This window comes from Myotis nattereri (genome assembly GCF_964212035.1).
Source record: "Myotis nattereri genome assembly, chromosome: 4".
In the NCBI taxonomy this organism is placed as follows: Eukaryota; Metazoa; Chordata; class Mammalia; order Chiroptera; family Vespertilionidae; genus Myotis; species Myotis nattereri.
The window spans coordinates 57780326-57798486 of NC_138079.1; the positions used below are offsets into that span (position 1 = coordinate 57780326).

Here is an 18161-nt window from a genome sequence, read left to right on the forward strand (position 1 = left end):
GAGACAAAAAGCCTCCATTATAGAAGAGAATTTCAAACACTTAGGGGGACAAGATGGCCCTTCCTACTGATGCCAGTCAGCTCATTTCTCAGCCAGGACCATGTTTTGTACAGGAGGCTCCAAAACAGGTTGTCCATGGAGGCCAAGATGGAACTATCTATGGGTCCAACAGTGTGGGTTCCCTCTCCCTAAGGCTCGATTAGGTATTGCCAAGGCTGAATGTACAACCTGTCAATGACAGCAACCAGTGTAGGCCCTCAGTATGGTATGGATTCAAGTTGAACAATGTGGAAGCACATTGAAATGATACAAGGTGAAATTCCTGGACCTTTTAGAATTATATCCTTTCAACCCTGGAGGAGGCAACAATTTAACCTTATCAAAACTGACATAGTTCTGGATATGGATTTAATTTCCTATACGTAATACTTCTGCCAACCTTACCATCAGGCTCTTACTGAATCCCTAATTCACTGGAACTGGCTCTTGCAAACTTCCTCAGACTAACAAATCAATTCTATGGCAAACAAGGTGAGGCAATGGATGCATTACCATTACCATAGAATGAATCTACTTGTCTCACTGCACACCTGATCACCACAAAGTGCTAACCTAATATGATAAAGAAGTAACTTCTTAACTACTCAGTAAAATTACAGCTCAGAGCCAAGGCACAATGCAGGTTCGGTATTCTGTTCTTTAAGATGTGCAATATGCATAAAAATAATAGTCAATACATGATGCTGTGTTCCTAATATTTAGAATACTAGTCTCATAACCAGGTAATAAAAGTACTATTGGCTTCTCTCCCATTTTTTCTGTAAACCCATTTTGGAAATTTGTTTCCTATACTTACAATTTAGACTGTTAGATTATAAATCCTGATAGCATGTTTTTTCAAGGGGTCATAATAAAGATCTCACTGAACTTGAAGCTAAAATTCCTACCTTATCAAATTGGGCTGCTCATGCCAGTGAGCCAATAGGCAAGGACAGGAGTTATCATACTGTGAGGGGTAATTGAGTTAGAGTTGGTGAAATATGATGAAGAAAGGGAAGAGAAATTCTGAGACCCAGAACATTCATTGAGTATCTCTTGGTGCTTCAGTGCCCAGAAATAAATCTGAGTGAACTATTTCAGCAGTCAAGGTCCACTATAGACAAGACAACTAAGTGCTCAGACTCGTCGAGGATTTGGGTCACTCATAAGCAAGAAATCCACACTAGCTGAAGTGAGGCGGCTCTAAGAATGGAGATGATGAATAACAATTTATGACTCACAATGGTTCACAGTTGAGGGAACTACAGTTGCAAAATAACCCTCATATACAAATTCTTTTGTAAAATGTATAGCAATCTAACATTTTGGAGAGTTTGTTATAGATTGGAATTAACAGAGGACACTAACCTATGCAAATGGTGCACTAGAATTACATATTAAACACCTTGTGCACTACCTCATTTTTTCTCTGCCTCACCTCTAATTCCACTCACTGACTCAGCAAACAATACTGTGCAGACAGTTCCTCATGTCAAGCTGCATTGCCTCTCTTGCATACTGCCGGTTGCGTCTCTGGCATATGATCTGGGATAGCTGCGTAAGCTGGCTTAGTATTCACATGTGTAACTCAGAAGTTCTGGAAATTTATGACTCATATGAAAACTCTCAGTGAGAAAGAGTGTCTGATAGATAATTGCTTCCTCTTTATATCTCTTGAATCGTAAGAGCCTTAGTATACATTTCCTCAAATAGTCCAAGTGGGATTGAGCACTCAGTATCCATAGAAGCAGTCAATTTGAAAACATATCTTTATATAAGCTTTCTCTCCTTTCCTGTTACACTTTCCCTGAGTCTTAGTCCATTCAATCTGCTATAACAAAACATAATAGACTAGGTGGCTGATAACAACTTCTGGAGGCTGTGAAGTCCCAAATCAAAGCACCTGCAGATTTGGTATCTGGTGAGAGCCTGCTTCTTAGTTCAACTTCAGCCATCTTCCTGCTGTGGATTCATGTGGTGTAGTAGAGGGTGAGGCAGCAATCTAAGGTTCTTCTATAAATGCATTAATCCTGTTCCGGAGGGCGCCATTCTCAGGACCTAATTAGCTCCCAAAAGGCCCTACCTCCAAATACCATCACATTAGGAATCAGATTTCAACATATGAATTTTGGAGGGACACAGACATTCAGTCTATTGTTTCCTGGTTCTTTCCTGCTGTTTCCTGCAACCATTTGCCCAGTAGACTATTTGCATTAAAAAGCCTTTAGCTATGTTTTTAAGGGAAGCTAAACTATAAAAGTGATGTGAATGTGCATGTTCTTCTATGAATAAAGTCCTTAATTTTATTATTATCTCTGCTTATCCATACCTCTGCCAGTTTACAAAACATCAGAATAGATAAGATCTCTAGAATTGTGGAGATAAAAGACTAAAGAAAGTCTTACAGAAACACATTGTAGGTATCATAAAAGAAGGAGCTGGCAGAAGAGAGAGAAGCTGTGGACATTGAATGAGAATAATAGAAGGCTCGTATTCTGATATCTTAGAAAGTTTGGGCAGGTGGATTTTCAAATTCTGGGGTCATCCCAAAATCAAACTTAAAAGTTATGATAATCTGGGAACATGTATTGAAGTAGCAGAAATAAATCAGTTTTTAAAGTCATCACTTGGAAGCTAGTACAAGACATTTTCTTTTATGGCGCTTTCATTCAGCTGGAAGCACAAAGTATATGTTAAGACAGATATTTGGAAGTGGAGAGTCTTGTACAATAGATCATTCAATAGGTTTGCAGTTACTTGGTTTTGGCGGTAAGTGCTTGGTTTAGGGTGGACTTCAGTTTTATTTAAACTTGTAATTCAACAGTGATTCGGGGGAAGTTTGTTCAGGAGCAGGGGTAAAAAGTGTTTTTCGAACAATGGTTTTTCAAACCCTGCTGATTAGATTACTAAAGAAATTGTTCGTTGGGTCTTCTGTCTTAATGGAGTATTTACCATCTGACGGAAAACCCTGCTCAATGCAACCTGTGCCCTCTGCTTGGCCTCCTCTACGGTCCCCTAACTCTCTGGCACTCTGGGAATAGAATACTTGTCGCCAAAGAATATGATTATTTCTTGTATGTCTTTTCTATTTAAATTTTGAAGACATACTATGTAGAAAGGTATTCCTCATGTTTATTTGAGTGCCTAGTAGGTAGTATCCTATCTAATAAAAGAGAAACATGGTAATTGGTGTACAACCGCTACCCTTCCCATTGGCTAATCAGCGAGATATGCAAATTAACTGCCAGCCAAGATGCCAGCCAGCAGCCAGGCAGCTTAAAACTAACATGAGGCTTGCTTGCTTCTGTGACAGAGGACTCCAACGTTCCCCGCCTGCCTTGCCGGCCTCTGAGCCTGCAGTTTAAGAAACATTGTAACAAATATAGAAGCTTAACAAAACCCCAGAAACCTGCTTTCAGCGAGCTGGGATCTCAGAGCTGGAGTTGATACAGAGTTTCGATTATAGAACCGAAACAAACCACATACCTGCTTTCAGGAGTGGAGGCCTAAGAGCTGAAGCCTCAGAGCTAAAGCTGGCCCAGAATAAAAAACAAAAGGAAAAAAGGAGCAGTTGGGAGCTTCCGTCACTCGCCAGCCTGAAAACAGCCCTCAGGCCCTCACCCAGACTGGCCAGGCACCCCAGTGGGGACCCCCACCCTGAAGGGTGTGTGACCAGCTGCAAACAGCCATCATCCTCTCACCCAGGCTGGCCAGGCACCCCAGTAGGGACCCCCACCCTGAAGGGGGTGTGACCAGCTGCAAACAGCCATCAGCCCCTCACCCAGGCTGGCCAGGCATCCCAGTGGGGACCCCCACCCTGATCCAGAACACCTTTCAGGGCAAACCAGACAGCCCCCACCCATGCGCCAGGCCTCTATCCTATATAGTAAAAGGGTAATATGCCTCCCAGCACCGGAATCAGCGGAGACGCGAGGCCTCCCGGCACCGGGATCAGCGTGACAGGGGGCAGCGCCCAAACCCCCTGATCGCCCTGCGGCTCTGTGTGTGACAGGGGGTGGGACCACAACCTCCCTATCGGCCCTGCTCTGTTCGTGACAGGGGAAGGCACCCCAACCTCCTGATCAGCCCTGCTCTGTGCCTGATACGCGGGAGCTCCCCAACCCTCTGATCGCCCTGCGGCTCTGTGTGTGACAGGGTGCGGCGCCCCAACCCCCCCCCCCCCCACAGGCCCTGCTCTGTGTGTGACAGGGTAGAGCCATAACCTCCCCATTGGCCCTGCCTTGAGTGTGACAGTGGCAGCGCCCCAAACCCCTGATCGGCCCTGCTCTGTGGGTGATAGAGGGCGGTGCCCCAACTCCCCTATCGCCCCTACTCTGTGAGTGACAGGGGGGAGCTCCTCAACCCCCTGATGGGCCCTGCTCTGTGCATGACAGGGGGGAGCTCCCCAACTCCCTGATCGGCCCTGCTCTGTGCGTGACAGGGGGTGGCACCACAACCTCCCTATTGACCCTGCCTTGAGTGTGACAGGGGGCGGTGCCCCAACCCCCCAATCGGCCCTACCCTGAGCATGACTGAGGGTGGCATCGAAACCTCCCAATCTGCCCTGCTCTGTGCATGATAGGGGGCGGGGCCCCAACTCCCCAATCGGCCCTGCTCTGAGCCCGACCAGGGGCTGTACCTAGGGATTGGGCCTGCCCTCTGCCACTGGAGAGCAGGCCTAAGCCAGCAGGGCGTTATCTCCAGAGGGGTCCCAGACTGCAAAAGGGCACAAGCCGGGCTGATGGACCCCCCTTTCCCCACTGAGTGCACAAAATTTTGTGCCCTGGGCCTCTAGTTACTTTATAAAAGCCAACAAATGTAACCATTTAAAAGCTGCAGTATTTGTAGATTTTACATATCATCAATAAATTTTCAAATATATCCATACTAAGTGAAATGATAAACTTACATAAGAAAAACATGCTATCAGTGTCTATAGAATTAAATAAAATTATTCCATTAATGAATGCCTAGTTTATTGATATAAACTGAGAACCACGAATACACACACTTATCATAACAACCCACAAGAACACTAACCATTACAACAATTACCATAGAAAATCAGAGACTCAACTTATTTTTCTTTTAACTTTGAAGAACTCAGCAAAAAAGTTTTATAAAGGCTCATATTTAAAAAAAGAAAAATTTTGACTTATTAGGAGAGCCTTCAGAGCATTTCTACATATATGTACATGGTAATGTCAAACAGTTGAGCCTGCAACTACCCTGCTATTGTTCTGTACCTGATAGACAAATGATCTATTTGAACACAATAACCTTCTGCTCAATCATGGAGATCAAGCAACATAGAATCCAAAGCGGAACAACTCCAGTGGTAGCAATCTCTCCTGGAAAACATCTGCTACCAGCTGAGCATGTTTACACTGTGGCAGCACTGGCAGATGTGCTCAGAGACAGCCCATCTGTGTGGTGATGGGAGGTTGGAGGAAGCTGGGCTGGACGGACAGCAGGGAGAGAGCTTACGGTAATATACTAAGTTGCTCTAGAAATGCAAATTAGCACCTCATTGCATTTTGTTCCCCTTCCTGTGCTATTAGTGTCTTAATGCTAACTAATTTGTGTGCATTACTTATAATGAGCAATAAAGTTTACCTTTGGGACTGCTCTTAGGAATTTAGCCATGATATGATTAATTGTTTAGAGAGTAATTGTTAATGTAAAAATTAATGTAAAAAGTTTAGAGAATAAATGCCAGTTTAAATTATTTTTATATTTGAAAATATTATTAAGACAATATTTTTGGTCCATGGGAAAAGATAGCACTGAATAAAGTCAGCATCAGCCTTTCTAAAACTGCAGCTCTTACCTGTTATCTTGTATTGTTTGTTATCTGCAAGTGCTAGCCCAAGTATGGTCTGTAGAACATAATTTCATACTCGACAGAAGTGATGTGTAATCTATGACTTTTTAAATAATAAAAAAAATCTTTATTATAAAATTTCTCAGATTTTTTTTATGTTAGTGCATTTTCTGAATCTCCAAGGGAGAGATATTACAGAATTGTCACTCAATGAGGCATTTTTGTAGATCATGTCTGCTTGAGAGATTTTACTTGGGCAACTGAATTAGAAATCAGCAATCTAGAAGCAAAAAAAGAGGAGATATTTATATTGGCATTCAATTCTTCCACATAATTTGTTTATTGAGATTTCAGAACTTAAGCAATGAAGTGACCAAAAACTTTTTTAAATGGATGGAACAATAACTTTATTCCTATATCTGAAATTTTTTTTTTAACTTTCATGGGCTTATGCACAATGAAGTTAGTATATAGGGGGAATCATTAAGCAATCCCCTTTATCTGGAGATGAAGTTATTTCCATTTCAAGCCAGAGAGAGAAACTAGGTTTTACTTTTAATTAATATAAAACGGATGAACTTAGCTATCTGCACAAGTTCAAACTTAAGATATTTCTGGAAATAGTTGCTAATAGAGATGAATCAAACACTCAAATTCAATCAAAATGTTTATGGAGGAACCTCACAATTAGACTTTAAAATAGCTATCATATATTTTGTAACACATAAAGTCAGATTCTAACATAAGTGTAATCCATCTTGTATGAAAAAAACATATAAAAATTTGGAGGAAAAGTTGGCATTGTTTATGCAGCACTATCCAGGGGGAAAACCTCTGAACTAGAAGGCGCACATATTGTCATTAGAGATAATACTTCTAAGTAGGGCAGGGGCCATTTATTACACTATCCTAAAGCCTATATTATATATACCTCCTATGTACACACCTATACTTTTGAGCTGTGCTCATTACAAACAATAAATTATTTGCAAACTTAAGTTTTCTAGGGCACTTCTTGCCAGTTTAAAAGAGGCAGCATGGCCTATGGGATGAAGAGTCAGGGGTAAAGGGTAGAGGGGGTGACTGGGGGGGAAAAAGGGAATATCTGTGATACTTTCAACAAAAAATGTGATGGTTGAGACAGTGGACACTGAAGTGAGACTGACCACTTGGGTTCAAATACTGATTCTCTCACTTCTGAACCGTGTGACCTTCAAAACACCCAACCTCTCATTTAATCTAATCTGTATTACTGGGATATTCGCAATATCTATCTCATAGGTTTATGATAAGATCTGATTACATCCCCAGAATAGAGAGGAATGACCCCAGAGTGTATGGATATTTGGAATTAAAAGGTAATTACGCAGATATAAATAAGATCAATATTCATTAACCATTGTTAATGATTCATGATTCACTGTTGGTCTCTAGCAAATGTTTCAAAATTACAGAATGCTAAAAGTGACCATATGTAATAATTTCTGGAGAAAATAGTGCAGAGTCTGAAAACAAAGATGAGAGGATTTAAACATGTAGTTTTCCAGAATCATCTCCTGGAAGGGAACTGCAAACTCGAAAATTTGAAATCACAGATCCAAGAAAAGCCTTAAGAATGTGCAGTGTGGGGAGAACCAAGATGGCGGCATAGGTTAACGCCGGAGTTTGCTGCCTCGAACAACCACTTCAAAAGTGAAACTAAAAGATGGAACGAACATCACCCAGAACCACAGGAACGCTGGCTGAGTGGAAGTCCTACAACTAGGAGGAAAGAGAAACGCATACCGACACTCAGAGGAGGCGCAGTGCTAAAGTCAAATTCTGAGGTGCAGAGTGCATGCAGAGCGGGCTGGTGGCTGAGGGTGCGGTTGGCGTTTTCAATCAGGAGGGAGTCGCAGACGCTGAGCTCCAGATCCGGGCGAGTCTTTAGGGACCCTGACTCAAACGGGAGAAGCGGGACTGTCTGGCTTCGGGCGGAGCGAGTGCAGCTTTCTCTCCGAGGTTTGCAGCGGGTGCTGGGACTCAGAGAGGCAGAGCCCCTGGGGACAGGACTGACAGCCGCCATAACTGCTCTCTCTGGCCCACCCTGTTGATCCTGTGCGACCCACCCGCCCCGCCCAAGCCCTGCACAGAGGCATTTGCTGGATAGCCTCAGGCAAATGCCAGATTAGCACCTCCCTAGAGGACAGAAGTTCTCTCACTGCAGACACAGCTGATTCTCACAGCCACTTGGCCTGGAAGTCAAATCCCCCCTAATATTAGCTACAACAATCAAGGCTTGACTACAGACTGCACACAAAGACCACTAGGGGGTGCACCAAGAAAGCATAACAAAATGCGGAGACAAAGAAACAGGACAAAATTGTCAATGGAAGATATAGAGTTCAGAACCACACTTTTAAGGTCTCTCAAGAACTGTCTAGAAGGCGCCGATAAACTTAATGAGATCCTCGAGAAATCTAATGAGACCCTCGATGTTCTGATAAAGAACCAACTAGAAATTAAGCATACACCGACTGAAATAAAGAATACTATACAGACTCCCAACAGCAGACCAGAGAAGCGCAAGAATCAAGTCAAAGATTCGAAATGCGAAGAAGCAAAAAACACCCAACCGGAAAAGCAAAATGAAAAAAGAATCCGAAAATACAAAGATAGTGTAAGGAGCCTCTGGGACAGCTTCAAGCGTACCATCAGAATTATAGGGGTGCCAGAAGATGAGAGAGAGCAAGATATTGAAAACCTATTTGAAGAAATAATGACAGAAAACTTCCCCCACCTGGTGAAAGAAATAGACTTATAGGTCCAAGAAGCGCAGAGAACCCCAAACAAAAGGAATCCAAAGAGGACCACACCAAGACACATCATAATTAAAATGCCAAGAGCAAAAGACAAAGAGAGAATCTTAAAAGCAGCAAGAGAAAGAAACCCAGTTACCTACAAGGGAATACCCATACGACTGTCAGCTGATTTCTCAACAGAAACTTTGCAGGCCAGAAGGGAGTGGCAAGAAATATTCAAAGTGATGAATACCAAGAACCTACAACCAAGATTACTTTATCCAGCAAAGCTATCATTCAGAACTGAAGGTCAGATAAAGAGCTTCACAGATAAGGAAAAGCTAAAGGAGTTCATCACCACCAAACCAGTATTATATGAAATGCTGAAAAGTATCCTTTAAGAAGAGGAAGAGGAAGAAAAAGGTAAAGATACAAATTATGAACAACAAATATGCATCTATCAACAAGTGAATCTAAGAATCAAGTGAATAAATAATCTGATGAACAGAATGAACTGGTGATTATAATAGAATCAGGGACATAGAAAGGGAATGGACTGACTGTTCTTGGGGGGGAAAGGGGTGTGGGAGATGCGGGAAGAGACTGGACAAAAATCGTGCACCTATGGATGAGGACAGTGGGTGGGGAGTGAGGGCCGAGGGTGGGGCGGGAACTGGGAGGAGGGGAGTTATGGGGGGAGGGGGGAGAGGAACAAATGTAATAATCTGAACAATAAAGATTTAATTTTTTTAAAAAATAAGAATGTGCAGTGTGTAAGAAACCATTGACCTCTCTAGCCGTAAAGCTGTAGTGACTAGCTGACAGCAGTTAGCAGGACTATAAACTGAGTAGAAATGACTGTAACTTGTGTAACATTCTATTCCTTCAACTAAAAACACAACGCACCACACTTAAAATTGTCAAGAATTTCCTGATGTTCATGGGCTTTTGATTTTGTTCAGTCTCGTGCATACTCTTTAAAATAAATGCCAAATTGCCAATGGCTGCAGGTGAGAGGCAGGGAAGACAAAGGCATTAGCTAAACTATGACCTTATATTAATGTATAAAGTAAAAGCAGGGCTTGGATATAAGAAATAAGAGAAAAATTGGGAAAAAAAGGATTTAATTTATTTTACAATATTACAAATGATAAAACAGCAACACCCAATTGCTCTACATAAACAACAGGAAAACAGTGTTGAACAGAATGAGTTTGACAGAATAAACCTCAGCTTTCATTTCCACAAATTATATAAGAAATACTCCGTAGCAATCATTCTGTGCAGCAACGCTGTCTTTGTAAACTTTCCCTGCTATCTACATGTGGACCACTTGTGCTTTTGCGTACACACAGAAACCATGTCTGTGAAAAGGTGCTACTTAGATGGGAGACTCAGGGCCTGGAGCCACAAGCTGAAAACTGCAATTCAAATACATTGCCAGCAGGAAGACTTTTTTTTTTTAATTTTAAAGTTTTCTTTTTATTTAAGATTCCGACAGACTAGACCCTTATTGTAACTCTAGGTATGAGCAACACACAATTCAGTTATAAAGTAGATACCTCTTAAAGCAGGTTAGTAACTGAAGTCTCAAAAGGACTTCTTCATTCTAAAGTGGTCTTCTCTCCAGGGTGCTTCACAGTGCGGCCCCTGAAGATGTTAGCATAACACAAGTCTAGTGTGTGTATATTTCAGACTCAGTGTGTATACACACAAACACACATATATAGCATTGTATATATGCATCACACATGTCTATTTGTACTATATAGATATATCTATAGCACATATATAATAAAATATCTATTTCTAGGTGGTCTTTATTTGGATTTTCTTTCATTAAATACTAGTACAAGCAATATCCTCCCTTCACTCAATCTTTAAAACATTGGTATATGGATAATGTCTCTTGGGGAAATTTCACGCCTGTAGAGGTAACTAATTCTATTTAACTCTTCCTACACTCCTTCCACAATTATAGCTACTTCCAACAATAACCACGTGAAAACAACTCTTTTATGAACCAAATACCACATTATGTGCATTGTGACTGACTCGCTCAATCAGAAATAAATTATTTTCTTCACCCTTTTCCTGTGTAGTAGTTTAATAACTAGTTGGTATGTACACTACCCATAACGTATAGAAGGCAGCTATGCTCACCACTATACCACCAATGCAAACATAGCGTCATTGAAATAAATTGCTTCTATAAGCATATATGTAGAAATTCCCGTTAGCAATTGATACACACTTCATATGATACACAATACATAAATACATTTGAATGCCCAGCACCTTCAGATAGAAAAACTTCCACAATAATTTCAGCAGTCCTTTGGGCTGAATAATTAATTAGAATTGCCCAGAAAATCTGTTACTGATTCTTATTTTTTTATTCCGGCAACTTAATATTAATAATAGAACAAGCTGGGTAATAATGATGAACAGGTTTCCATGGCCTACTCATGTCAACAGCACAGTAACAACCATGTTCTCTGAAGGACAGGAACCTTTCTTTTACAATCAGCTGCCTGAGCATTGCCAGGTACTGGGTTAAATCATAACAAAGAAATAAAAAACTAAAGCCGTGAACATATAATAGTACAAAAGAAAAAAAGCAGATATTTCAAGTATGCATTTATAATTAGATCTTATCATGATCCCTTCTGCCCCCTTATTGGTTAAATCTCAGTTATTTTCTTATTCTTGCTGTCAGCTCTCATTCATCTCCTTGCCCCATTAAGGCCACAGTAGATCTTGAATTGGGAGGCATGGATGGAAAGGTTTACGATAGGGAATGAAATGATCATGTACAGTTTGTATGCTTTGAACATTTGATGCCTTAATTGAATTCATTCTTGAGTATTGAAAGCTCCCTGAGATGAACAAAAGTAGTCTCAGTTGATACTGAAGCCCTTTTTTATATGCCAAACATTTTCAGAACTGGGCAACATATTTAGAGAACAGAATGCACAGGGTAACAAAGCAAGGTGAAGCTAAAAAGGCACTACTCAATGCATCTATGAAATAAACTTCAAAGCACAGAACAGTGAATGGCTGGGACGCTTTTGCTGTGGCCTTAAAATTGTTTAAATACATTTGTCTAAAATTCAGTAAAAATGGCAAGGTACTTTGCTGATGCTTTTTAGGACATACTTTAAATAAGTTCTGAGGTTAATTTTACATACAAATTTTGACTTCAAAATTTCTATAGAATTCAATTAAGGACTACTCAAACAACTTATTCACAAATGGTGGAAATTAAGATTCTATAAACCACCTACCTATTTTTGATTTATTAAGTCCATCAGATTTTTAACTTTACATTCATAACATGTGCCTAATTTTTTTTTAAATTTCCTAAAGAGATTAATGACAAAAGTACGTATGTTCTATCCATTTATAGCTAAGCATCTCCTTTATTTTATTTTGTTTTCTTAGAGACACATGAATTCTCAGAAAATATAGTCTCCCATATCACACAGTTCTAACATATTTTTAAAAATAATACCATATATCATTAATATATTAAGAACTGTACTGAGAATATCTTTTTTCGTGATTTCATATACATTCCCCATGCTATTTATTCTTTCTTTTTTCAGAGTGTCTTCTCTAAAAAACAAAGCATACATACTCTGCGTGCTATTCTTCTTTCTTCAGACTGCCTTGCCTAAAAAACAAGAAGTCAACTGAGTTGTTTCAGACCAAGAGTAGAAGTGGAAACAGAGCACTTCTGCTTTCAAAAGAAACAAGTTACCATCAGAATCACCGACCAGCGTAGCACGAGCTACCAGTAAACAGGCCTACTGGTCAATTCTGTTACATGCTCACACATCCTAACTCACTTTATTAATAACTTCATGTGCTTCTTTTAAAACATACTAATATGATAACATTGAATAAATTTAACCACAGAAAAAAAATGTTGGTCAATTTAATTCATTCAAAGTGCAAAATACTGACATACAGTTCCATTGTTAAACCTATTAAAATGAATCGCCTCTGCAATGGAAGCAACACTCATTAGTTATTTCTGCACTGAGAAAATTTGTGCTCTAAAGAGCAGGCCAATCTTTCTATTTGAATAGGGGGAATATCAAATAACTGGAAGTCACATTTCATCCCTATCAGGCAAACATTTATTCTTAAAGGGCAAAGTGCTTCCACAAAATTATTATGAAATGTAAACACCATGGAAGTCTTCCTTCAAATAAAAATAAAGTTTGAGTTTTGAAAATTGAAAATATCTAGAGAGAGCTTTCACATTAACAGAATAACACAGTAATATATTATTTCCATGAAAGGAAAATGGTTTGTCATGTAGAAACATCAGTATAATCTTTGGTACCAAAAGTACATTTTTTTTCAGCTAATATTACCACCTTAGGTGACACAGAACATCTTTTCTTTAGAATGGTTCAAGATTACTTAATGGTACAGTTTAGCTGGTACCTTCTATACCACTGGAAAAACATCTGGAGGTTTAGAGTTGTGCAAAATAAAACTTTTTTACAAAGTCATTGTGTGACTGCTCTTTAAAAATTTAAGAAGTTTAAAAATGACCACATGGAGGTTATTTATCTCATTCATATTTGTCTTAGAAAGGATTTCTAAACACCCCAAACCAAAAGAGATTCCAGACAAAAAAACAGAAACATGAAATTCATGATCAGACTCAGAGTCCTGACTGAAGGCATTTACTTGAGTTGTTTAATCTTGTGTATTTCGCTGCTCAGTTTCCATCTTCATATCTGCTGACAAGGATGGTTAATTTCCCCAGGGGCTGAGTTAGGTTCCCGCTGTTCCTCTTCTCATGTGCTTGGCATCGCCGAGGCAGCCCGACAGTGATGAACATCTTTGTTTCAGTAACTAAGGACAAGTGCATTGTTGGATCTTGTAAACACTACTGATTATACATTCAAACTGTGTTCTTCGTGGAAGTGGCACTTACTAGGACCCTTGAAGTCAACATATTTAAATTTTAGAGCACTTCGCAGGTATTTCATCAGCTGGTAGTGGATTTCTCATGAATGTCCTTGATCACCTTTCAGGTAATTGGTGGATGCTGAAACCCAGTCGTGTTTTGGATCCTATTTTCAGATCTTAGGAAGCATCTTCAGAAAAGAAGTGCATATTCAGTTTGTCTGTTTTCAAATGTGCTTTATTGCTTTACACACTTCCCTGTTGTCAGTTTCAGAGCTCCTCTATTGTGTAGCACATTTAAGGTTTTGAATTCTAATGGCATTCTGTGAGGACTTGCATTAGAAAAGTACCTATATTTTAAGTCATCATAGTAATGATATTTGACTGCTTTTCCATTCAAATCCTTAGGGAAAGGCCAGAATCCATACAGGTGAATTTCATCACAGAATCTTGTGGCAAGTGTATACATGAGGAGACCTGTACTGGGTCTTTTGATGGGAACTTTGTTTGTCAGCCAGTAACTGGAAAAAACAACAGCACACACACACACAGAAAAGATAATTTAGAGAAACATACAACATAGACTATATACTAAATATACTATGAAGAATTAAAGTATGTGAAATTTGAAAAGTATCTTTATAAATGATACACAGAAGATTACTGAAGAAATATATTTATAAGCATTTAGAATACTAATGTATTTATTTTATTATATTGCTAATTTTTGAGGTCATATAGTTAGCCAGGGTACCTGAAATGTAGGTAAATATTGTTGTGTGATCTTGTATTAAAATAAATTAGTAGCAAACATTTATATACAGACTGGAATCTTCTCAGAAAGTGTTAAATATGTTGAGAAAGGTATAGTAAGTGGGCAGTGACTAAGTAATCTCCTGGATAAAGAGAATTTGAAACTATGCTTATAGTTTTTCAAAACCTCATATTTAACTTAAAAACCCAAATAAATAAATGCTTTACCTGCATTATACTAATTTACTTCTTCAACTTCAATTGTCCAAGTCATATATTATCAAGGCTAATTAAAAACATTGCCTCAACCCACAGAAGAACAACATAAAACATATATTTGCAACTAATTCACCATTTATGCAGTTTAACATTTTGTAAAATTGGTAAAATATATGTCAGTGCTAATAAGTATTTTATACTCTTCATTTTAAAAGGCACTAAAATACTCCAAAATGTTATGACCCATCATTGTTGCCACACTTGGTTCCTTTGAAAAGCATGCAAACTCAGAAGTTAATCAGCACCTCTGGTATGGAAGGGGGTTTCCAATAGTTCTTGAGATATTCATTATCTTACGTGAAACCTGCTGAAAGAGTAAGGGTATAGATGTCCCCTACTTTTAAAGTTGTCCAATAATAAATAGTCTGTTTTTAAAATTTGTGTTTTAATTAATATCTCCTATTTGAGGAAATATATTTCTGCCATCCAAATGTAAGGGAGAAAATGATTAGATTTTGGTCACAGTTGTATTTAAATACTTGGCTTAGATTTTTATATATTATTATTTCCATTTAAAAAATAATTCATGAAGCTTTTTAGGGAAGAGCAAATAGATTTAGACTATTGAATATGAAAAAAACCACAAAATTTTATTTTACTTTATTTGATAGATACATAGTGGATTTTCAAACCTCACTCCAACATCTCAAACAGGAAAAGGAAATACACTTTGCTATAATCGTTCCTTTTTTTTTCTTTGTACCCCTCTTTAAGCCAGAAGTGACCTTTTACATTTTTATTTTTCTTGGGGTGAGGGCCACATGCTGAACGTGTTAAGCAATGTGAAATGCATCACTGACCTTTTGTTATTACAAGTGTTTTAAGAAAGCTTATCCTTCAATTAAGAAGGTTCATAAGGAATTTACAGAGAAGAACATCTAAACATTGTTTCACAACCCAAAGGTAGCTGAATGAGCAAAAACTATACAATGCATATTGGTAACACCATGAGGGAACCCAGCTGTTGATTCCATGCCTACAGTTTGAATACATTGAAGAAGCTGGTTCAGCCTGCAGTTGGTGGTTGTACGTATATTTGAATACATTAAAAAAACAAAATGTTGAACTGTACACTTAAAAAATTTGATTATTTCCATCAGGGAGTGCCAATGATTTGGAATAATTTGGCAGTATGAAGGTCATGCTAAATTATGTGTTTTAATCTTATTCTAAGATGAGAAAAAAATAACTACCAGGCAATCATATAATGTTATATTATTTGTATAGGAATGAAAGATCACATTAAATATGACTCCATGGGTACATTATAAATAGATGCTTTTCATTCCTTAATTCTGGTGAGATATGCAGGGATCCACTTAAATATGGTTGGTCATAGACAAAATACCAAAGCAACTCCTATATGTAATACAAATAAGCAACTCTAATGTTAGAAATGCTGAAGGCAAAATTATTGGCCTATTTCAAAATAATGTCAGAGGTGAACAATCACTCAACATTTTTAGATGCAGGCACCTTATAAGATAGCACAGACAGTTAGTGAGGTTGACCTCTTACCCCCAAGTACCTGACATCTAAATGCAGATCAGACAAATGAGCATTATGGAAGGTCAGCACATCCAGAAAAACATATTAGAAAAATATAATTCTTGAAATAATCATCAATTCACTGTGACTTCAGTGAGGAATTTATGGAGCAAATTAATGTTTTAACTTTTTAAGAGGTAGGATATACCTAGAATATTAATTAATTAATATTAATAAAAATTGTGTTCTGAAAACTAAATTCTGATCACAAAGTATCTTATCTATATAATAAATGCCTAAGCGACCATTACAGTGGAATGACCAGAACGACCGGTTGCTATGATGCGCACTGACCATAGAGGGCAGACTCTCAATGTAGGAGATGCCTCCTGGTGGTCAGTGCGCTCCCACAGGGGGAGCACCACTCAGCCAAAAGCCGGGTTCACGGCAGTGCTAAGGAGCAGTAAGCCAAGGAGTAAGGAGCCTGCTGCTAAGAAGCAACAAGCCAAGCAGTAAGGAGCGAGCATGTGGGCAGTAAGGAGTGAGAGATCCCAGGTTGTAAGAGGGATGTCCTCCTGCCGGCTTAGGCCCCATCCCTCTGGTAGGCGGACATCCCCCAAGCAGTCCTGGACTATGAGAGGGCACAGGTTGGGCTGAGGGACACTCCCCCCCCGCCAAGTGCCTGAATTTGATGCACTGGGCCTCTAGTCTATATATATAAGGACCCATGATGTGCATTGACCACCAGGGGGTAGATGCTCAACACAGGAGCTGCAAGTTGTGGTGACTTTGCAGCTGCAGTTCTTCCATGACACACCAGAACCAGAGAGGAGGGAGCCTGATTCTGGGGTGTGTCACTCAAAAAACACCCTCTCACAATCTGGGACCCCTTGGGGGATGTTGGAAAGCTGGTTTAGGCCTGATCCCCAAGGGCCAGGCCTAGGGACCCCACCAGTGCATGAATGTGTGCACCGGGCCTCTAGTTTGTAAATAATGGGTAGAGATACTTTAGAAAGTTCCTGTATTCTCAACTATGCCATTAAAATAATACCGGTATTAATAAACTTTCCTTTAGAAATGCTAACAGAAGGAGAAATTAAGCTTTGTAATGTTTGGCTTGTAACAATTTGAATAATCCAAAGAAATATAAATTACTCATTTTTCAGGACATTAAAAACACACACACACACACACACACACACACAAAATAAATGCACTTATCCTATTGAATTCTAAAACAAACAAACAAACAAAAACACACAAGAAAACAGACCTTAATAAATGATATCAACATGCAACAGATAAAAAAAACAAAAAATCCTTAAAGCAGGTCAAGAACTAAAGTCATAGTAATAACATTTTGTGAAATTAAAAAACGTAACAGCTATCAAATACAGTAAGAGTCTACTATGTGCTTATGAAAAATCTAACCTTGTGCTTGAAATTGTATAGGCCAACCTAAATGATCAGGATTCAGCATTTGTCCAGAAACAAATTCCACATGTGAAAATAACAAAAATAATATTCTTTTAAAATTCTATTAGCATTATCAGATAATTTTGGTCAACTTTATAATCCAAAGCCCAGAGGACAATTTTAAAAACCATATTTGAAAGTATCTGCTTATTTACAAGCTGACATTTAAAAACTATAAGTTTGTTGTGAGGAGTTTATACAAAAGATAGAATATTAAGTTTTTAATCTTATTTAGGACAAAATTGACTAAAAAGCTGCATTGATAAAATAATGCACTATTCACATTCTAATTCAGTACAAGCTGTTCTAAGTTTTGTCTCAAAATCTTACCTGTTGTAGCTTAAAATTTATCAATGTTTTCAATCAGGAAATCATCTAGTTTCCATGTATGTATTTATTTTTATAAATAAATTATTTTTTAATTTATAGAGTGAAGGCTTCATATAGAAAACTTGAAGAAAAAAGAAATGAATGAAAAAGAAGAATATTACTTATAATACATCACATAGCGATAATAGCTGCTATAATGTGAGGCACCCTTTTGTTTCTCTGACAGTTTTAGATATTAAAATGTATTATAATCATTCATAGGT

The 18161-nt window shown here is 38.6% G+C and overlaps 1 protein-coding gene across 1 annotated transcript in view; it reads right to left on the minus strand.

Annotated features, from left to right (window-relative positions):
- Positions 1 to 12011: 12011 nt before the first annotated feature.
- The window catches only part of ST8SIA4 (ST8 alpha-N-acetyl-neuraminide alpha-2,8-sialyltransferase 4), an 89466-nt gene continuing 83316 nt past the window's right edge, over positions 12012 to 18161 (minus strand). Inside the window, exon 5 of the mRNA XM_081088774.1 lies at positions 12012 to 14093. Coding sequence (XP_080944900.1) covers positions 13811 to 14093 — 283 coding nt within the window. The 3' untranslated portion in view covers positions 12012 to 13810. The remainder of the gene's footprint in view (positions 14094 to 18161) is intronic.